Source organism: Falco peregrinus, chromosome 5 (assembly GCF_023634155.1).
Source record: "Falco peregrinus isolate bFalPer1 chromosome 5, bFalPer1.pri, whole genome shotgun sequence".
Taxonomy (NCBI): Eukaryota; Metazoa; Chordata; class Aves; order Falconiformes; family Falconidae; genus Falco; species Falco peregrinus.
In genome coordinates, this window is record NC_073725.1 from 113,008,165 (window position 1) to 113,032,117 (window position 23,953).

Genomic DNA, 23,953 nt, shown 5'->3' on the forward strand with positions numbered 1-23,953 from the left:
TGCATCTTTGGTTCTTCCTTCCCCTTTCCCACTTGCTGTCAACTCATTTAGTCTTGCATTCCTCAACTCTGTATTTTGGTAATGCACACTCAGTTCTTACTTCTACTTGCACCTGTATGACAATGCAGCTAAAGTAAAAACTCAAGCCAGTGTATTACAAACAAACCAACCACCTTTCTTGGACCTAAAGAGAGCACAATATTAATGTTTTATTATTTGGAGTTTTGTTTGACAGGCTGGGTTCTTTAACAACTAACAGTCAGCGGCTATGCAAATCACCTTTTAGTCAGTGACTACCATACTACCTAAACTACTTAAAATCTGCAGGCAAGTGGTGTTATGGAAATAAAAAAAAATACAGTTATCAGTGATATACCAGTACTGAAAATCATTGCCTAGTCAGTCTCAAAATATCCAGGAGTGTAAATTAGTCCCTATGTTATTTAGCCTCTCCCTCATTCACTGAACCTGAGGTACCTGCCTCTGCTCTGACTGTAAGACTGTGGTCATTCCAAGTGCTCTACAGAAGTAGTGCAAAAGGAAATTAATAGGACTGATGCAAATGGTGGGTGACTGAACGACACTTCCAAGACACCTTTCCCTCTCCACTGATGAAAAAGGCAGCCATCTGTGAATTCAGAACCTTCCTTACACATGCCAGTTACACATATCATGTTAAATATGACCGCCCTGGACCACCTTACCTACTTTGTTGTGAAGATCAAGATACAGAACAGATCATTTTGGTTTGTAATCCCTAATCATGTGCCACACTTTCTGCCTTGTTCCACAAGACAGTAACTCACTGAAGGCTAGTGCCCCAACTATATCTTTTTCAGTGCTTTAACTGCTGCAATCATTTTCCACCTATGTTTTGCTCACCTTCATGGATGAATAAACAAGTTCGTTTAGACCTCCAGGCTGGGAAAGTACCAGCTTTCACTGTACCTTTTTGTGAACATCCCTCAGAGTCACCATGTTGTTTTATTATTTTACACAGAAGGATTTAGAGTATTTTAAAAGCATGAGTTGTTTTCAGAGTGACAGGAACTGTACACCAAACTGGCAAATTTTAGTAAACAAGCCACTCAGCGTTCACTAAAATTCTGCTGTGAGCCTAGCCCTTTTTAAAGAGAGCTGGGCAACGGAAAACCTTTCATTTATGCCACAGAGCTGGCAGAAACTTAAAGTAAAACCAAGTTAAAGATAAAAAAAGCACTGGAATAATAAAACTCTATTTAGGAATTGTATTCAGGACCTGGACTTCTTGACACTAAGGAGGGTACTGAAAGTATTGCTGTTGATCAAATGCTTAATTTTGCAGAAGAATGGAGATTCAGTTTAGTTTACATTATTTGTAAATTTGTGTCAGACAGTAAAATCATTTGGTCAAAAAATGAAAGGTTATTTGGAGAAGTCAGATGTTATTTCCCTATTTTTAAATTAAGCATTTGATTTTTAATTCCTAAACAAGATTATTTTTTTTTCAGAATGTAATAGTAAAAAGAATAGAGGAAAACACCTTTTTAAAATTAGAATATTTTTTAATGTTCTGGTCTGCGTGAAATGTTTTTGTTTTTTCTGCTAAAATTTCAATATGCCAACACAGAACTTAAGTTCAATATCACCAGGAACCAGATTCTGCCTCCAAATCTTTACAATTCATCTGCGCTTTCTTGAAGCAAATGTTCTCTAAAAAGTTCACATGGGTTGACAATAAACAAACAAATGAAAGATCGGTGAACCTGTGTCCCAAACTACATCAACATCTGATGATTTCCTGCCAAGTTTGTAACAGATTTACTCAATGCATTTTATTGCCTCTCTCTTTGTGCCAGTCATATGCTGTCTTTCCTTATCCTTATTTACAGTCCTAAATTGAAGTAGTAGTGTTTGGTTGGCACTGGTGCGACAAAATACGTTATTGCCTCTGTTGTCTGATGGCATAAAAAGATAATCTTGCAGCCAGGATTCTGTGCAAATGGTCACAGAATGCTCAGTCTATTTGAGCCTCAGTGTTTAAAGTAGCTGTCTGTAAACATCCATATGGGAAAATGTTAACATATGGAAACCTAAGACTGTGAACACAGTTGAGGAAGATATCTTTAAAAATATTAATGACCTTTGCAGGAATGCCTGTATTACAAAATTTTCTGGAATATGACATTCACACAGGAATAAATTTATTTCTTAAAAGACTCTTATTTCAGAGAAAATAATATGAACTGTATCCCCAAGTCATGTAATGCACCACAGCAGAAAAAGTTAAGAAAACATGTTGACTACCACATCCTGCCATTTGTCTTCATGGGCAATGTTGATGATATAGCTTTAGTATGTATTTATGTCTGTGTGTGCATGTAAACATTTGATAAAGCATAAGGAAGAAACAATTATGCTATGCTAGGTTGTCAATCAATCAATCCAGCTTCAACAGTCTTAACAAAAACTATACTAATACAATGGAGTTACTTTATCCATAAGGAAGGAAAAGACAATGATTTAGCACAGACATTCAAAGTAGAAAGCATCAGAAAGTCACAGCTGCCAACACACACATCTCCCCATCCTCCCAGTTTGCTCTTCTGGACCTGGGTCCTCGCTTTGAGCTGCCTGGCAGCTGGTGACAGTTCCTGATGGGAGAGGCAGCTTGTTTTCCCACATACATTAGGGCAGCGCGCCAGCAACCGCCATCAGTCACCTCCCACCTTCCTTCGCATGCTTCTATCACTTTTTCCTTCCTTTCCCATGTTGCCCTTGCAAGTAAATCACATATGTATGCACAAGTGTCATGCAAACTATATGCTAGTGGATCCAAAAAGCATGGTAGGAGAAGGGAAGAGCAGCAGTAAGATGCATGTAGTTGTAAGATGCCCACATAGCCCGCAGCTCAGCGCAGTCCCCAGCTTACGCTGCCCTGAAGGAGAGGGCCTCATCTGATCCTTTCTGCCTCTTCCTCATTTTGTATTTCTGTTACTTCAGAGAATACTTTCAGGGAAGAACTTCAGTACCAGTCTCCTTTAAGCTACTTCTGAAGGGGAAAATGCATCCGCACCCAACTCCATTTACTGTGCAATCTGTAGGCAGAGACTTTTCCAGGCTCACAGCCAGCCCCTACAGCACGCTCTCCAGCGGTAGTTCCCAGATGTACACAATACACTTCAGCCATTACTACTTTTCCGCAGATGTTTGCCCAGCCTTGGTTTTGTTGGATTGTTTTGAGATTTCAACTGCTATTCCAGTTCTAGGATGGAGATAAAAAGTCTGAGAAATGTCTGGGGAATTAGAAAACATTTTTTTATATAGGTCTCCAAAGAATAATCTTTAGGAGCACTCAATTTTTTAAACAGTAAGTAACAGTTTTTCTGCAAGCTGCAGATCATTCCAGTAGTGTAGTAATCTTTTATTATTTTTTTGCTCATTCCTTTGGAATAACAGGATTAACAAGAATCCTGTTAGCAATTCTTAAAATAACTATATATTTTCGGTGCCTCTATTTATATGGCATCATATATCTACTTGTGACTGTCCCAGAAATAGTGTGGGATATTTATTTGCTTCACTTACTGACTATCCTCACTGTGCACGAGGAACCTTATCATTATTCCCTCATTAACATCCATATATCACTTAGGGTTTTTTTGTACCAATGTTTAATTTCATCTGAAATAAATGACTTTTTAACAAGATCTTTTCTTTTGCAGGGAGACTTGACTTCTAGAGCAGCCGACAGGCTGGAGTAATTGAGACAGTATTCACAATTCCTAAAGTGTTCCTGAGAATGTTAACTAATTTATACACAAAATGCTCTTCAAGTTTATCTAGCACTTCTTTTCAGGTGCCACTATGGTAAACAGTGAAAAACTCTCTCCCTGTTTTGCCGGTGCACCGAGCTACCATGTGGATCCTGTCTCCCTCCAGTGGCCTCTCACACCAGCCATAAAGTCTAATATCAAAGTACAATTACACTTTCCCTGAAGCTCAGATGATGTCTCTCCATTGCCAAGGTTGCTAAGGGTTTCAGGGATAGCTGGTAGAGATTTTGTGTGGCTTAGAAGCCCCAGGGAAATGACAAAATGACCCCATTCTTTCCGCAAGTCTCCTCTAAATGCCAAAATCTGCTGTTGCCTGCTCAGCTTGCTGTTGCTTGTGTAGCAATAGCAAGAAACACAAGAGGAGGTAGCAAACTATTTGTTCAGGACTTGAAATAACTCTTCCAAGCAATAACTGGACTTCTGAAACCACATTTGCTACATAAAAATTAAGTCACAATATTATGCTAGTGAAAAAAAAACCCAAACAGAGTTGCATATTGAGGCATAAAAAGGAATGTCATGTTCACTCCTATACACCAACATCTCAGCAATGACGTATTCAATTGGATTGTGCCTTTCCCACAGCACAGGTAAATATACCCGAAACCTTTGCACAATGTAACGACCTGTGCAGTGAACAAATACTAAGCTGTTCCATCATTGCAGAGAGTAATTTTTGGTCATAGAAGACCCTGAATGTCCAGCCCATGGCTTGTGAAATGTATGTGCCCAAACACTCAGTGCAGATTCACTGTGAGAGTGCAGTATGGATGTTCCTTGGAGCAGGGATAACGAAATGTGGTCCCAGGGCTGCTTTCAATCTTTCTTTGGGCAAAGTGGGAATAGTATCTGTCCCAGGAATAATTTATGGCTTTGTTAAAACATCCCTGCCCTTTCATCAAGAACACTGCATTACAGCAATTTGTTGGTCTTCCTATTCTTTAAAACCACGTAAACAATTTGTAATGCAAAAGCTGTAGTACATAGCAAAATGAAATAGTTCCTCAATGTGGAGATCATAAACTGCATTGTAGGGCAAAAGGTTTCTAAACATCGTACCTTACAATTTCAAATCTCAGTAACTTGTAATGATGGTGTGAACTGCAGACTTTGAGAAGAAGTAATAATTTTTCAAGTTTAAATTTAAAAAGAGTTTGGGTAGGGGATTACTGCTTAACAGCAACATGAGTGCCTCACTTGTTCAAAGATACAAGTGTGTAAAGTGGGAGTTGAGTTACATAGATAGTAAGTTCAGCTAAGGATTTTCATACCTATGCCCCTTGTACAAATTTCTGGCGTTTCACTCTTTTTTAAATTTACTGCAACTCACGTGTGTGTGCATCACAGCTGCCTGGTTCAGAAACTGAATACCTGATGAAGCAAACAATACAGAGAACGGGAAGAAATCAGTAGAAGCGTGAATTCCATAGCTGTTAACAGAACCACATGAGTGTGGGTGGGAACTGGACATCTTCCTCCTCTTACTACTATTTTTCCCCAGTTAATTGTCTGTTTGTTTTTGTTTTTTTTTTTTTAAATAGCTGCATGATCTCTATAATGATCAAAAAATGCAGAAAATTGCTGAAGGTATTACTAGACTTAGCGGCACTAAAAGGCTGGTAAAATTTACGACCTGTGACCTGCCTCTGAGCTCTTTCTCCAAGTACTATGCTTAAAAAACTAGGCTTACCATCCAGTATTCCACGCACCCTGGGAAGGAAGTTTCTCATTAGACTGCAAGTTTCTGACTTGTCACGTTCCAAACAAATAAAAACATTCAAAAAAACCTCTGCCAATTCTGTATCATTTCATTGCCAATATATGAAAATTCCTCGGTTTTGATTTTAAGGATTAGTGTGCTTAGATACAGTACAGGTCTAAAACCCACTAGTCAGGAATCCATACAGTTCCCTTGATTTTCTGAGCATGAAATGAAATCAAAATTTCTTCTACCTGTTTGTTTGTTTGTTTGTTTAAGAAAACAGAGCCCTAACACTTCTGTTTAAATGCAACTTTCCTCCACTTTCAAAGTTAGGAGATATTTTTTTTTTCTGCTCCTTTTTAAAACATAAATTTCATTCAGCCTCTAGGTGGCAATACAATTGTGATAGTTGCTGCTTCCAGGGCTGAATGTACTAAAATTTGAATCAATCTGGGTTATTTCTTCTCTGCTAAGACAACAGTTTTTGGGAAAGAACAAGAGTGGCATTACTGCTGCAGCTCTCATTGCTAAAACAACTCTGAGTTATTAAACATTAGAAATAAAAAGTTAAGGGAAGATAAAATTCTCAAATACTTTCCCAGTTTGGGTTTTCAGAACAGTATTTAAGAAGATACCAACTCCACACCTATACAGTATACCCAAATGTCTCTCCCACATACGCATAGTATAATTAGCGTAACTGGATAGCAACTGTTTACAGCTTTAGTGAGTACCAGCTTTTTAAAAAGTGTAATTTGATACATACGCTCAAATATATTACGATGATGATAAGGAAGGTGTGAATAACTAGCAAAATAAGGTCATACCAACCTTACAATTAAGAAGCATGTAATGAAAATTACAATTTTCGGGGGGGGGGGGGGGGGGGGCGGGGGGAGTGCATTCATTCTAGGTGATTTTCCACCAAAGAAAGTGTTTTCCTTAAAACAGATAACCAACATACCAAAAGGTTATTTTTCTCTATAAACAGACCATGAAAAAAACTTAGCCTCAGTGCCACACGTTAAAGTGCAGAAAGAAAGAAATTTGAGACAGAGGCCAATGTAAGGAAAAGAGTCACCTTTGTACTGCAAGACTTACCTAGTTTACACTAGGGGTTTTTGGGGGTTAAGTTGATGGTCGTTGATGTCCATATTTTAGTACTTACTTGCAAGAAGGGCAAGAAGGAAGCTCTAGTGAGTTACAAGCCAGTCAACCAAATTCCAGTGCCAGGGAAATTTACGGGAAAAGTCCTCCTGGAAGCCATTTTCAAATTGGGTGGAGTACTCATTGCAAGAGCACCCACAGAAAACACCTGAAAGCTCTGCACAGTCATGGCTACATAATAGTTAAACTCTCATAGCTGAGCTACAAGAGATGAATTGTAGAATTGTTTCTGCCATCAGAAATTTTATTGAAATTTTAACACTTTCTCACTACAAATAAAAGATCAGAGAAATTCAAAATCAATTGCAACTGTGATGGCTCAGATTTTCCTGTAACTTTTATCTAATTTGCCCTGTCATTCACTCGTCATGCTCAACATTCACATGACAGTCTATCAGAGATTAAGTACGACCTGTATTCTTTCCACATAGAAAAGTATTCTCATGTGTAATTCAGCTGCAAAACCCAGATTACTTGACCTTGTTCAAGATTTTTTATAAGCAGAGTGCAATTTTGACTATGTGGACATGTTCATCCCTACAGATGCTATAATGAGTATCTTCATTAAAACAATACATAAGTTTTAATTAAAAAAAAAAAATGTAACTCAGCCAGTTATTAGCATATAAGTGCACAATAAACAGGAAGGCTTTAATTTGATTTTCCTCTTTATTCTAAAAATCCACTGCTACAGCAAGATTTAAATTTACATGTGTGTGTGTTCCAGATCATTGACCATAATATTAGTCATTGATCCATCAAACTGGTACGTCCGCTAGTCCCTAAGTGATTTAACCTCTTCTATGCACAAATGTTTGGAAAATCCCATCATGAAGAACCAAATGTTTTCCGCCAAAAGGAGCAGTGAGTACCACACACAAGCACAATGACATATTAAGCGACTTAAATCTGTTGAGGGAGGGACAAGAAGGACCATATCCTGAGTCAGACTTGCACACAAAAAACAACAATCGTAATAACTTTGTAAAATACTCCTTTTGTGAGAGTTATAACTCAGGAAAGACTTTGTTCATATTTGAGCTATAAACAGCACCCGTATCTTCCAAGATTGGTGTAAACGGACATATATCAAACCAATTGGAGTGTGAAGGCTATAGAGACCTTACTGTTGATGAAACAAAGCATTTCTGAGGCTTCAATATAGTACTCCATTATTGTAATGAAAAGTGATTGGTATGAGCTCTACAGATACACAGGACAAAAGATGGCATTTTCAGATGAAGAGGATTCAGTCTGCTGAAAAGATAGAATATAAAAATGAAATAGAGAACACAGCACTTGAAAGCTAAGAGGAACTGAAAAGACAGATGGATAGCTGCTTAGAAAATCATAATGAACCATGGAATGCAAATTGCGCAAAGACAAAAGATTCAAGAACTTCAAACTAAAGTGAGCCTTGAAGAGAAACTTATTTAATCCACAGCAAACATAGTTGGCACTGTGGTTCAAATACTGCTCTCCTAATACAGACACAGTAGTCTCCCTGGAACACTATTTAAACTGACCTCCAACTGAAGAGGAAAACAACTTCTGCTAGTACACATGCATTATGCTTTAATATTGTGGAGTAAATCCAATTAAACAAGAGTAAAGATGAAAACTGGAAGCACAAATGTCAAGATTACTTCAGTTGTTCTATACTTGCTTCTTGGCAAAATTATCTTAAGAATGAATTGAGAAGAGGCTTATGGAACTGGGTTTTCAAAATATCTCCATTTTAATGAAATGACAGTTTTTCTGCACAAAAATAATTTTCTAATACCATTCCATCACACATCCCACAGTTAAATTACTTCTATTAGTGTTCACAACCCCTATTACGGTCATTCTATTTCAGCTTCTTTCCTACAAAAAGATGCCTAAAATACTAAGGCTGAAGTATGGCAACATGTCAGTTAAAGCTCATTGAAATGGAGAAGAAAATTGGCTTGTTCAAGCGATCCATTACGCCTTCCCGAAAGACATTCTAGTATCAGCTGAGCTATACGTGTGGGACAAACAGACACACGCACACATCTTAAGTGCTTTGTACTCCACAGACTGCTTAGACTAATAAGATGTGCTTTGGAAATTGTCATGGCAACAATGTGTTTCTTTACAAATGGGAACAGTATAGTAAATAGGCATATAAAACCCCCTTGTAGGCTGACAATCATGGTGCTTAAGCCTGCATGCCCTCCCTCAATGACAAACAGAGGCAAGGGTGTTAGTGGCATGTGAAAAATCCACACGCAGGGCAAAATCCTGTTAGCAGACAGCTCACACACCACTGGACAAGTGAAAGAGTCCCCACTGAAACAGCAGGACTGCTTCCTATTCCTACTGGGCCAGTACACCGTGCAGGTGGAGGAATCACGCTGTGGTACAAGAAAAGAGTACTCGGCCAGCACTTGTTGTTAAGGCAGTGGGTAACTCCAGTCGTCAGAACCACACAGTGGAGTGAAACACTAGTTAAAACTGGGCAACAGAAACAGGTGCCACACATGTTCTCAGACAGGCATACACAGTCAAATTTCTTGTCTCTGCTAAAACAAATCGGGACTCACGGGGTTCACTTGAAATTGGACTGGGTTGCTATATTTATTTCAGCCTGAGTCTATTATATGTTGCAAAAAAACAACTGGGAGTGTGCCAGAGAATCCTGTTGTTTTTCTCTGCGGCCATGCCATTTTCAGGTGAACTGAGGTCACCTCCAAGCAAGCTAACCGTTGGAAATCTATAGCACATGGCTGACATTCTAACACCACTGCCACAAGTCATCTTTCACTTCCCATCTATGCTGAAAGAATGATGGAAACATTGTCAAGTCCAAAGGTGTCAACATGATTAAATTTTCATCTAAATTTTTCGATATTTTAAATTATTCTTTTTCTCGCTAACTTTTTTTCCTCCTGTATAAAATACTACTTGTTTAAAATTAATTTCACATGAGTCGGTCATCAAACACTTCAAGAAAATAACTTTAAGGGTCCTCTCTTTTGTCTGTTGCAACAAAATACGATTTCAATAAGCAGATTAAAAAAATACATTTTGAAAAATATTCCTAAACTTTCTATCTTCATCTCAGAATCCATTTTATATTCTAATAGCCTTTGGAGTAATACTGCGTAATGTCTTTTACATTGCCAGACCAGATAAGTAAAATGCTGTCTGCAACCTGCCAGGTTTTGTAGAGCTTGTGTCACTTTCCCTCTTCAATATCAGACACATTACATATCATAACTGCTTTATTGTTGTCATCTGTCACTTAAAAAATAAAATAAAATCCACTTATTCCAGTATTTCCATGTTCAACTCTACTCTGGAAACAACACAGAGTTCCTGATTTGAATACTTCATTCCTACTTGATTGCGTCCAGAGATTTCTGCTTCAAAGACAGTAATAATTTGAATGATTAATTTCTCTACTAATCTTGACTGAGATTTAGATACGGAATGAGCAAAGAACCATAAAATAGATGTCTTGGTCAAAGTTGTTCCTGTGGAACCGGTGGCAATGCTCTTGCCCCTCACTGGTAGAAGCAGCAACAGCAACTGAACACTTCTGAAAATTCTGATTTATCAGCCAAGGTACTTTTCTACTAAAAGAATAATAATTCCAGTACATGTAAGCAGTGATGGCTTTAAAGCCCTATCTACAATTCCAAATTTCTGCCAGTGAACAACTATCCAAAAATCACCTGTATTCAAACTTCAAAATCAAGAAACTCCTGCAGTTTTTCCCAGTCAGAGAAGAAAATAAATACATGGATCATGATCCTACCTGTGGGTCAGACAGTCGAGAAAGGTCAGGGTACAAGTAGAATTTTATCCCCTCAGAAGCACCTGGTAACGTTACTCCACGAATCAGAAGAATCATCAACATGATATAGGGGAATGTGGCTGTTACATATACAACCTAGCAAGAAAAAGGAAACATTAGAAAAATATTTTCTTCCAACTGCAATGAAAGCACCCCATTTCCACATCCATTTTGCTATTACATAAACCCCAAATCCTTATCTGCCGGAAAAGTGCTTTTGATGCCTTTGTTTATGCAGGTGAATTTTGTCCCCCAGCCGTATTGCCCTCTAAACCTTTTATGTCTTGTAGGGAAGGTCAACACATTTTTATAGAGAGATTGGGAAGTTCCCTTTATTATTTACTCTCTGTGACAGGTAACCAGTCTCTGTACTATAGCATACCTGTACACCGTACCACATCCTGTCCAAACACAGGTACAAGGCAATGGACTCATAATAGCAAGTAATTAATTCCATTATATTATATGTAATATGTAACAACATATGCAATGAATTCTCAATCACCTAGTAATTACTAAACTTTCAGCTCATAAGACTGCTTTGCCTGCATGTCTCTATTTGAAGAATAAGCATTTCATGAAGCCTAAAGGTTAAATGCTACATGTAGCTCCTTGTGATTTGCTGTAGTACCCTTACCGTGCAAAGCACCTTCCAGCAAAACTTCTGCAGTGCTCAAGCCCAGAAGTTTCTGCTCTCACATATGGCCATCTCCTGCCTGCCACCCCCCATCCCCGCAGAAATCGGTTTGGTTTGTGCATGGGGAACCACTGAGCTTTTCTAGAAACCTGCAAGGAGCATTTTCCAAAGGAAAAACTAAGCAGAATTGATCCCATTTTGCAATCACAAACCCGAGAGCAGTACATAGCTGTTAAAACTCAGAGATGGATTAAATTATGAATCCCATGTCTCTATAAAATATTTCCTTTACATAAGATACCTTAAACTTAACTCTCCATTAGCCATTTCTGCCTGTGCAGAGTAGGTATAAAATATCCTAATATGAGATGATGCTCTTACACATCTGCCTTGCACAAGTCAAAATTACTTAACAGACTGCAAGAATGAGGAAAATCATTTGGTGAAAAACAACCTGTATAGCTCTCAAAAATATGCATTTTAGATTCAAAAGTTCATTATCTGTCTCATGCCTATGTAAATCAAAGAGATACATCAGAGAACACACCCATGAAAGGATTCTCAAACACATTTTCCTAACTAATAACTGAAATTTGATTTTCAAACCATGCTGAGTGTTTAACCCCAAACATGAAATCATCTCATGTGTTCCTCAGCTGGTACACTCAGAAATGCAGGAACACAAAATCACCTGGCAGAGCCTCAGACACGTCCAGCTGCCTAAGCCCTATTTAGACACTTCAGTCTCGCTGACCTTGACAGGAGGTAAGCATCTATGTATCTTTTCTGTATCTTATCCCTTTTGAAAATACAAACCATGATTTTCCCAGGAAACAGAGACAACCATTATATTTCTATAGGTCTCAGAAGCCTGAATTGATGAATCCATAGGTCAACCAAATGCAAAATAGAAAGCTCTATCCTCAGAGCTTATATTTATTACAATTGACTATTAGTGGACATGCAAACTGATATGACTGGCTGAGTTCAAACAGACCTTGTCTCAGAGAGACTGCTGTCCACATTTAGATTTCAAATAGAAATGGATCATCAGTTAATGAGAAGTAACAAAGAAACACACAGAATGGACATGGTCCTGCTCCAAGTCTTATACTGGGTGGAAAGGATGGAGTAACCAGCAACTGTTTTTCATGTTCCTGTATTTAATTCTTTGCCAGCTATTTTTCTCTACTTCTTTTAAACCAATGGTTGTTTTTAATAGAGGATAATCAGCAGACATACACATTTGATGACATGAAAGTACCTGAATATCTATGACAACATTAAAAAACATTCCATTGCATCATGCTTTATTAATTATAACGGTTTGCAGCCATCTAGCACATCCTGCCGCTGCCTTCAAACATTTTACATCAGTAAACAGACTGTAATTTGGTAGGGGCAGATTTCTCCCCAGGTCCCTTTGGCTGTATTTCCTCATGCAGCTCCATCAAGGAAAAGCTGAAACCACTCTCTGCTCGAGAGGTCAGGTAAGAGGTACCGTACCTCGTACCACAGCCTGCAATTCCATGGCAGCTATCCCAGGCTTGTAGTGTTACGCTTCATAGTTTTCTGTTTGCTTTTCCAAATGCCTTTCCCAGCCCATCCTCACCTATTAACATTATGGCAACTACTAGAACCACAACTGCTAGCGTTTTGTTTTTTTTTTTATCGTGAGGCCTGCTGTGCCTCAGCTTTAGAGGGATGAGGACTCTCCTTCCTTTCTGGTTTACCATGCAGAAAGAGAATATAAATAGAGCACAATTAGCTCCGTATTTCTGGCAATAAATACTAATGCAGATATCCAGAACAACAATGAAAGAGATAGCAAGTAAGCATGTGTGGAAAAAATAGACCCTTCTTGAGCCAATTGCCGCTGTTGACAACTTACCAGTGTTAGTGCTCGTACTGCTAAGGAAGCTGCTGGAACAGCAGGCTGCTCTGTCCTGCCACAGGTGTGGGCGCTGGGCTCAGAGAGGGGAGAGCAGGCCACCACCTGTAGGTGGGTGTTCCACTCTTTGAGTATGGGTTGAGCCACTTAATTCCACTGCATCGGTTCCTCATTTTATCATGCTCCTCAAGAGCTCATGAGGTGAGGGAGGATGGGGCATTTTAGAAATCAAATGCCAGTATTAGTATCATCATCACATCTGTAGGCATTAAAAGTTTCCTGAATTGTTTTCTTCTCTTTCAACACATCAAACCTCTTTGAATATAAATGTGAACACAACTGTTTCTAATTACACTGCATCCTGTTTTAATTGACTTTAATTGCTTGGTATGTTAATTTGCATTCCAATGCTCAAAATGCTTTTTTTAAACCCTTGTCAGAGCAATGCCAATGTTTAAGCAGTTGGAAACAAAATAAAACTCTTTGGCATGCTAGTTTTTGCACCGAGTTCTTCTATTACAATATAACTGAAAGACAAAATTTAAAAGATATTTAGTCATACAAGTATGTGGAAAGGCACCACTGAGACATTTAACAGCTCTTCAGCATACTTTGTGCTTCATGGAAAGCACATTAGTATCAAAGAACCTGAGAACAGGTACTTCATTGACTGCCATGAGCTTTAAGCACCAAAGTACTGGAAGTGAGTTAAGGACTAGGTACTGGATTACCCAGGTATCTTTAAAGTGCAAACATACTACATAGGTTCCCATTTAGCTACTGGGACTGTTGAACTTCTTGTCCTAAATGAAAGGGTGCCTTTTCCGAACATTCAGGCCACATCATGCCACAGAGGTTCAAGTGAAGGTGACCTGGCTTCTAAGAAACTGTAGAAGAAATACACGATAAATCTGTTGAGAATAAGAAAGAAGCCCTGCATGCAACGAATCAAGCCACAAACCCACAGAAATCTGAAAGTCTAAAACCAGATTTCTCTGCCTACAGCTACTACAGAAACACCAGACTGATGTTCCCATACTACCTCACAGCTGCTTCTTAACGGGGTGAGTCATCACAAGGAAGCAGTGAACTTCAATCCTTTGCTTGGCTCTTGCTGAGAACATAACTGAAGTAGAATTCAATGAAGAAAATAGAACTTTCTGAGGCTAGGAAGTCGAAGGAATACTTTCCTGCAAGATGTGGATGTTCGAGGTTGTTTTCAGTTATAATGAGCCGATTACATTTTATAAATGGAACAGAAGTGTTTACTTGCACTTTATGTTTCAGAAAATTAATGGCTTGCTAATCCCCTTCCCCTAAAGTCCTCTACTGCTCCATTAGGCTACAAACACAAGTAGTTATAACACAGGAATTACCAGCAATTTGCCCAAACTCAGTATCAGAAGTTACATGGAAAATAAGACCTGACCCCATGCCCTACTATCCTTATCTTTCACTTAACGTTTTCAGCCTATTGGTTGGTCATTTAGCCTATTTATGTCGTTGACACTGTAACCACAGAGAACCAGACTGACACCTTCAACTTCCTTTGTTAAGAGGAGACTGCCAGGCATACTCAGATCTCGGTGACATACAGGGTTTGTCTACACGGGACAAATAAAAGAAAGTTATGCCCACGGTGCAGTACACTCCTGTGTGGAGACTCAGCCTGGAAACTAAAATTTCACTACCTAAGTGATGTGACAGGGAGAAAAGTAATTTTTTTATCCTGCTTTACAGTGTTGATGCAGAAGGGCATATTAGTACAACTGCGGAGATATAATTATCTTATCACTGTCTGACACTCCCAGTGTCTTTGTACACACAGCCAGGTATTACCAATTTGTGCATGATTTGCATCAAAATTCTACAAAAGAGCTCTACATGCCACAGTTAACCCAGACATCTTGGCTCCACTAATATTTTTCCAGTTTCACAAATTTTAACAGCAGATAATAACATAATGAAAGATTTTCTTTTTCAGCCACCATGGTATACTACGAAATTTCCATACAGTTTTGTTTGAAAAAGTCTTTTGCTGATATGATACTATAGCATCTATGGACATACAAATGACAACCAAAAAAAAGATATTTTCAACATTAATTGGATGAAAAATGGTATAAAACAGCATAAAGGAGTGACAGCTGATTCACAAGTTTTTTTAAAAGTATGTCAAAGGGGGGAAAATGTTCTAGGATCTGCCTATGTTTTAAAGCTAGAATTTCATATGCAGAAAAAGAAACCAAAATATAAACCCAACAGAATACCAGATGACTGGACTTGTATGATGTTTGACTGGGATGGGGCAGGGGAGATAAAATTGTGAACCATCATTAACCAGATTGCTTACAAACTGCAGAATTTCTTCTAAGGTACTACTGCATCGTGTGAGTACAGACAGTTTGACTTGGAGTAGAAAGAAGTTCAAAAACCAACATGTAAGAAAATTTAATGAGATTTGAGAGCTGAGAAATTATTATCAAAGAAGAAAAAATCACTGGGAATGCAAAATGAGCTACAAAATAGGGGCCAGGAGAGGACATTTAATAAAGGTATGTAAGAACCCTGTTAAATGTGCAGTGATCACAGGAAGCAGAAGATGCTACGTGACACAACAACAGAAAGAATAAACACTTCTAATACCACATCACACTGAGGTCATTCACTGGGAGACAGAAAAATCTCTATCTAGCAGACCTGTTCAAGACCAAAAAATACATATTATCCATGGGTGGTAAAGGCAATAAATAAGTAAATAAAAGTCTGAGTCAAGCTGAAACAGGTTCCTTCACAATTAAATGAAAACTCAACTCCAACTTTTATTCTGAGCCAAAAAAAAAATTTACGCTCTATTCCGTTTTGGTTTAGTACTCTTTTCACCAAATGGGTGGAAAGGAGCTCTCCCTTGGGATTCCACAAGCCAAATTAATTATTTATATACTTCATTTCAATAGTTTAAAAAGGGTGAAAAATGGGGGTGGGGGGTGGGGGGTGTCTTTTTTTTTTTTTTAGCAAGAATTATTCTTTACATTGTGTCTGATTTTATAAACTTTTTAGCGTTTCCCAAATTCCATTCCAACAACATATTCTGTGTTCAAAAAAACACCTACCTGTAGTTAAAAGTTCCAAAAGAGGGGGAAGAAAAACATTGTGGAAGTTTTGACTTGGTGCTGAGGACTCTAGTGCTGTAATAGCCTCAACTAAGCCAATCCAGAAATACAGCTAAAATTGGAAAGCAATAAAGAAGTACCAAAGGCAGACAGTATCAATGCACTGCAGCAGCTCACACTCCTGGCTGAAGTGAACAATTCACTTAAATTATAAGCTATTTCTCTCCATAAATATTCCTTAAGCAGTACCAAGTTTTCTAAATGTGTTACTTGAAATTATTTCCCAGCTAATTACCACAGCTGGTTTTGTTTCCAGATCACCCAGGACCATTAAAATCAAGATCTGACTTATTTCTGCTAAAATTGTTTTTCAAGTTTGTTGGGGTCTGCAGGCCTCATTTAATAAAAAAAAAAAATAAAATATATTGCCTAGATCAAATGCCGTGCTAGGTAACTGCTGCCCCAAAACATTCATTTGTTAGACTACCAAGACAAACCAAACAGAAATGTTCATAAACATGGCCTGAGAGACTTCAAGACAAATATCTTGGGCAACACCCCAGTTCCTTAGTTATCCCTGCTTCTCAGCTTGGTGTTTGAACATAAAGAGAGGGTGCAAAACTCCCCGTACCTCCTTTAGAAAGAAACCTTGCTGTGGGAGTAGAAGGGAGCTTCAGTGATTCTGCAGAGCCTGTCCCCAGACTAAGAAATACTTTGTGGAGCAGAATTTCCCCTCTGTGCAGATATAATCAGTAAAACTCAGTCATGGGGACTGGAACACACAAAAGTGCCTATACAACATGTAGAAGCTGTTAATTTTATTACATATTTAATCAATTATGTGATCACCTGCATTTAAGCACTAAATGTTAAATGCAGATAACCAGATTCTTTCTTGAACTGACCATATGCATGCACAGCTTAATAATGACAAAATCATTTACAAAGAATGTGCCAACAACTTCTTAAAAAGTGGGACTGATCATAATAGATGGGGATCCCTTGAGATCCTGGAAGAATGTCCTTAAATCACAGCTCTATATATTTCAAGAAACCATTCCAGTCTGAACAGGCTGTGGGAGAATGCATAGTAAAATCTGATTCAGGGCATTAAGAGAACAGACTCACTCACCTTAATCTAGATTAAGGTTTATAGGAAACTATTTGCATAGTTACCGTGTCTACAGAGTCTAAAAAGTTGATACATGGGTCTATAGTAGTTTTCAGAGACCCTGCTCTGAAGTGTACAGAAAAATTCACTAGTGAATCTGTGCAATGCTAACTTTACTGGCACGAACAGGGACACAGCCCGAACTAAGAAACTGAGACTTTCAGTCATTGTGTTTCATCAGTGCTACTACAGTTTTTGCCGTCATTAAGTGCCAAAGGAGGAGAGCAGGAAAATTTACTTCCTAGATAAATACCTACAGTAAATACAATTCAGAGAAACCTCAGGAACTCAGTGCTATGACTTGCATTCTCCCAGCGCTACTGTTCCTCAGTCTCCAAACTTGCATTGTGCAAAGTCAATATTCACCCTATAATTACCAACTGCCTGAGTGTCTTTAGAGGAGTTATGTTGGTAAAAAAAGTAAAGGACGCAGCAATTCTAATCACTAATGTGCCTAAGAGCGTGCTATCTATTTGTTAGAAAGCATGTTTTCCCATTGTTAATACATTGTGAATACACTGCCAATGCAAAAATTTCAACAGTTGTAAAACAGTATGCCCCAAATAATTCTGCGAAGCAAGAGGAAGTTTGTAGTGCAATTTTCAAATGCCGAAAGTTGCAGAAAATCTTTAGCGAAATGAGCACTACAATTTGGCAAGCAGATAGATACAGCTCTACCCATGTAAATACAAAAGCAGCAATCTGACGATAAAATCAGGGTATTATAGTCCTCCTAGTCCCTGCATGGTGTGTGGGTTTCTTTTTTTTGTTTGCTTGGTTGGTTGAAGAGGATGGTTTGGTTTTTTCCTTTTTACTTTGAAGAGACTATTGATTTAAACTCATTATTTTATCTCCACCATAAATGGCCCAGCCTCAAACTAGAATGGCAAATGAAATAATGTTATCTTGTAACTACAAATATCTAAAAAGAATAACGTTAGTTTATTGTTTTGGTTACCGTTCAAATGCACAAAGAGGAAGACCTGCCCTGCGGTTGTGGGCAGGGAGAGGACGGGCGATATGGGGGAAACAAACTTTTCAGGATCTTGGCTAAGCTCATTACTGCAAGCGAAGAAAAGTGTTTATGTAGTGCTCCCATCAAGTAGGGAATTTGCAGAGCCACAAATATCTCAAAGACTGCTATTTAATCAAGTAAAAGTCAACTTTAAAAATCAGTCAGGAAGAATTTTAAATATAAATTAGGACTAATTAATCAGCTGAGGTTTTTTTTTTTCATTTTGAAAAGGTCTTTAAAAAGTTCAAGCTTTTAAAAATCAAAGCTGTTCCTTTTCAGAACCTTCCAGGATTTCCAGACTTCTGAATGCTATCTAGTTTGCTTTAATAAACAACAACCCAGCTACTGATATTAGTTCCATATATGCACAGAAACCTGAATTTTGCCTAAAAACCATTTAATATGTGATTACTATTCCTAATATAGGACAACCCCATTTCTATGGAAATAATTTACAGTGAGTCAGAATCATCCCACACTAGCACCTGAATTTCCACTTTTGTTAACTGAGTTTACACAGGCAGAAACGGGGGACTGATAAGGCACTAAATTAATTTCATTTCTTAGCAACTCTAGACATGCCTTCCAGCTCTCACTAAGGCACCAGTCATTAGGTTCTGACATACTCTAAAAACGTTTAACCTGTAAAGCAGATAAAGATGCAAGGGTCAGAACAGGACAGAAGATGATTTTCCTGTCACACAGAAGTTTGTAAGATCTTAAAACTGCACTGGAATGAACTCAAAATTTTTGGCCAACTCATTCCTCCAACAAGACGACAGGAAAGGATTGTCCATTCTCTAACTGCTTACTAGAGAACATGAAACTGGGTTTTCCAGACAAGTGTTGTCCACGTGTAATTACTAGGTGCTCTGAAGAATGACTAGTTTCACCAAATCAACATTTTCCAGTGAAATAAAGCTTTACCAGAACATTTCTTACCACCTCCAGCTTAGATTGCTTCCTTGTCCTCTCCATTTTCCTCACTTGTCTTAAAAACAAACAAACAAACAAACCAAAAAACCCACCCCACACTCAAAAAACCAAACAAATGCACCCCCACTCGCAAAGTAACACCACCGCTAAGAGCAAAAAGATGACTGCATGCAGTCAGGCAGGTGGATACAAGACTACCTACCAAAAGGAGTAGCAGGTGAGGTTTCCTAGCTAGACCTCCTCCTTCTTCAGGTAGCCACAAAAGGTCAGCAAAGACCAAGATAGCAACTAGAGTACACCACCTGCACAGAGGCCTTGAGTGGGAAGGAGCTAAGAGAATCAGGCACTATAGCCAGCATATGAGAAGTCATCAAATGCATGACCACATCAGAAATGTTAACATAACTGCAAATATTAAAACCATGAAACATCAATTCAATAGGAAATAAGAATTTCCCTAGAACTTTGCATTAAAACTAGTCCCACGTGAGCATCTTTTTGATATGTAGTCTAACAGTCTTCCAAGCACTCAAGCAGATATGCTAGTGGCCATCTTTAAATGATATATAAGTCAATCCTGCACACTTTTCTGAAAGTACCACAGCATTATTTAACCTACAGTAAATGCTGGGGGGGGGGAAGGGATTTGTAAACAAGCAGGCAAAAGAGACATCCCTACAGCACACTCATACCTCTTCTTTCGTTTGACACTTTTCACAGTCATGAAACTCTCTTGTGTATTGGACTAGATGACCTTTAAAGATCCCTTCCAACCAAAACCATTCTATGATTCTATTGGGAGGTTCAGGACATTTATAGGATAATCAAGAGCTTATAATTTACTATTGAAAAAGGTGTGTGTTGGTCTACCCACAGGATGATAGGCCAATTTATATCATCTACTGAGGAATATAGGCCCTTATCACCATGGTGACAGAGGAGATGTATCCATCATACAGCATTTACAATGCTACTTGTGTATTAACTATAAAAATTGTAACAGAAATATAAACATAGCCTTACCACCTAAACCAACAAGTATCTTTATCCTCCAGACGCTAATTTTCCACATTTCCATTCCCTATGGCTGCTACATCTATCATAACACAGTTAGACACATCGTTATTTTACTTAAAGGCTTTATTGCACTGTAACTTCCCTACTAAACAGCCTCTAAATCACCTCAAGGCTGACTTGTAGGACACTGATCTGACAGTGTGCTGCAATTTAAATGTGTTTTTGATCTGAGTTTCAGTCTGAGAAGAAGAGCTGATGAGATGCATAGGAGAAATGAGAGTCACACAATAAAGACATTGGGCTGGAAGACAGTGTGACTGAAGAGTATGTTACTGCCACAGATTTGTTTTTTTCTGTCTTCAGCAGACACTTTGATCTCTCCCTTCTCCCTCCAGTTCAACAGATCTCTGTCTGTGATGCGGCTGTAAAGGCAAGCTCTTTGGGGAATAGAGGCATCTCACTGCGTTCATCCAAGATTTGGCACACTGAGATTCTGACCTCAGTAAGGCACTCCAGGAACAAGCGACATACAAACTAAGCCACAAAACCATTTACTGACCTGAACTACGGTTAGTTCTCTTGGGTAGCAATGCACACATTTTATACCCACAGGAAATAAAGAAGTTTTTATTACAAGTAATTCTTTGTGTCAGACTCTTACAGCAGTGTCTTACATTTTCTACATATGCCACAATCAAGCTTATAAAGGATATTTTGAGGAGTTTTTTTTTCTTTTCTTTTTTAACCATACACATTTTTCAATTGCCCAGCAGCAGAAGTGAATAGCAGGCACACAGCAGCCAACTCACTTCTTGGGGATGTGTTTTAGTTACCAGCATAGCACCAGCAGCTGCTTGAAACTGCCTTTGTTGCTTGTGTAGCAATTCATTTCATTAAGCTTTCCCATTCTTAAGACTGAGTTTGGATTAAATCCATGTTAGTTGAAACTGGGGTGGTATACAGAATTAAAGTTTGTAAGTCTCACAAGAACAGCCTTGTAAACAAAACTACTACAAAGACATCTTCACATTGCAGACAAAGCCAAAAATCTAGCCTATGCTGACTGCAGAAACTGAAGAGACTGCCTTCCCTCTGGCAGGAATTTGATATAATACTTTGCATACAGTGCCATGGGGATGGATGGCTATAAACTGCTTTGTAAACTGTGAAGAATAAGCCAATCTTCAAGCTATACAGGTTAGCACTAGCTCAGGACAAGCTACCCGTGTGAGAATAGGGGATTATATCTGTTCTACTTCAGCTGAAGAAACATAAAACTGGTATCACTGAAAGAGTCAATGTGAGAAATTGACATCAACCCTCATGTTTCTGTATTTGAGTTGAGGTACCAAGGACATACCTTACATAGCCTTGGTGAAGAAAAAGTGCAAGTAATATTCCAAATACGCAAAATAAGATCCAACAAAAACAATATCTATAGTGATTTTTGTACACACATAAAGAGACTAGGACATGGGCAACCACACCAAGCTTTTTGTAAAACACAGCTTCATAAAACCTCAAGTTATAAGTCAGATGCAGGTGTTTCATGCACCTGAGGGATAACATTTTAGCCCTGACACATGCATCAGCAATGATCAAAGTAAAAAGAACTTGTATCTTGGCTCCTGTTTGATGTTCTTCTGTATGGCGTTGTTCACTAATTTATTTTATTGGGGCAGGGGATAAGGCAATTTGGTAAGGAAGGGCAGGTTCTGTGAAAGGAGAAATGAAATATGAAGAGGTCATATAGAAATAGGATAGTTTGTCATCCATTGCTGAAGTCTTCTTTTATTCCGTCAGTGTAGTTTTGATAATGGGCTAAAAGTGCCTGGAATGGAAAAAAATAAACCTGGATGTTACCTTCAGCCAATCAATGCATTTCTCCTATAGAGATACCTCAATGTTAATCTGTGCCCTTTGGCTTCACCTTTAATTTTTCAGCAAATTTCACTGCATTACAGCTGCAAATACTACAACTGGCCTTCCATCCTCTGCCCACTTCCCCACCCCCCAGTGTCATACATTAGGTTGACAGATCAGGTGATTTTTCTGCCCCAAAACTCTCACATCTGCATGTGCCCTGAGCTGTCCTTCAGTGCACTGAAACACACTTTTGACTTGCTTGGGCTGTGATCCAGTCTAAGTAAGTGTTCATATAAAAGTGGATCTCTCCTGTTAAGATGCAGCTGGGAAAGAATGAAATCATGAAGATATGATTCTGATTTAAGTTTACCATTAATACTTTCCCAAGCTCCAAAACAGAAGTTTGGGAAAACCACCAAGAGGCACAAAAATCTTTAACAAACCCAAGGTGTCCTTAAATGCTCGGTGCACAGGAGAGGGAAAAAAATTTCACTGTAGCGGTTTTAAAACCTCACATAGAGGAGGCGGATAGCAGGAACTCTGCATGCATCTCATGAATGTTCTACTTTCCCCCTTTGAATACAGAGATCTGTCTTGGACAGAGTGTTAAAGCCTCTCCATGAAGGGCTATTCTTCACTGTTACTTTAGGCTAAAACAAAAGACACTTCAGGAGATACAATCATTGCTGCCTAGTTCCTTTTCCTGGGCTCCTACAATGGGCCCCAGTTCTTTTTATTTTTTTTCCTTCCACACATCTTTCTCTAATTTTTTTTTTCCTTCTGTCCTTTTACTCTTTTTTTCTGCCTCATTGAATCCATTAAGGCCTTTATATAGCCTGCTATTGAGAAATAAATTTTCTTTGGGACTAGTGACTGAGTCTTAACTGCTGGCAAGCAAGGCTTAACTCCTGATGGGAGGGCAGAGAAAATGATGGGTGAAAGGTATGGAAAGTCTATCTCTGAACCTGCGGTCTTCAAACACACTAGATACAATGCAGTGTCCTGCTGGCAATCAGCTCAAGGAAAAGGAACATCCTAATCCTAGCAGGTTTTCCACATCTTTCATGCATTAGTCTTGATACACTGCCTTTCTGCTTGTATCTTCAACCAGATCAATACACTCTTTTCAATTTTTTTTCTTGGTTTAGATCTATATGCCAGTCCTTTTTGCGCACCTGTAAATTAGAAGGCACTCTGACGTGAACAGAGGTGCGCTACTATGAAAGAGATGTGAAATTGAGTCCTCTCTCAATTAACACAAATTTGTCCACAGTCAGAAATATAAACACTATTCAGGTCTGCCAACGGTGTGATAAACTATTTCAAAGACACTAAAGCCAGATTCAGACTGAGTGCATTGCAGTTTACCCAGAACAAACCTGCATGCAAGCTGAAAAACCTTATCACTCTGGGGTGAGACACTAGTTTTTGTATAGCAACATGAGAGAAACAAGGGGGCTACAGAAGGGCTGAGCAGAGACCTCTCTGAGGATAGACAATCAGCCCATGGCACTACCTAGCACGAGGAAAGGGGTCTGATGCAAACAGGCGAGCTCAAGCAGGCGTACACAGGCTGGCACAGCAGCTGCTGGCCCTCCCTGCTTGCCCTGTGATGGGCAGCTCCGTGGGGTCGGTCTTCTGCCACAGGGATCCATTCTAACAGTGATGGCCTTGGCAGATGATCCAAATCTATTGGAATGAAGGGGAAAAGCCTTCAAAATCCTGACATTCTGAGTAGCTGCTATGTAAAATTGAAAATAACTCAACTATCTGAGAACCATATAAATCATTCACAAAATA

The 23,953-nt window shown here is 38.7% G+C and overlaps 1 protein-coding gene across 1 annotated transcript in view; it reads right to left on the reverse strand.

Moving 5' to 3' along the window:
- Nucleotides 1-23,953, reverse strand: part of SLC6A11 (solute carrier family 6 member 11) — a 106,506-nt gene that overhangs the window by 43,958 nt on the left and 38,595 nt on the right. The window contains exon 7 of the mRNA XM_005229911.4: nt 10,469-10,603. Within this exon, the coding sequence (XP_005229968.1) occupies nt 10,469-10,603 (135 nt within the window). The remainder of the gene's footprint in view (nt 1-10,468; nt 10,604-23,953) is intronic.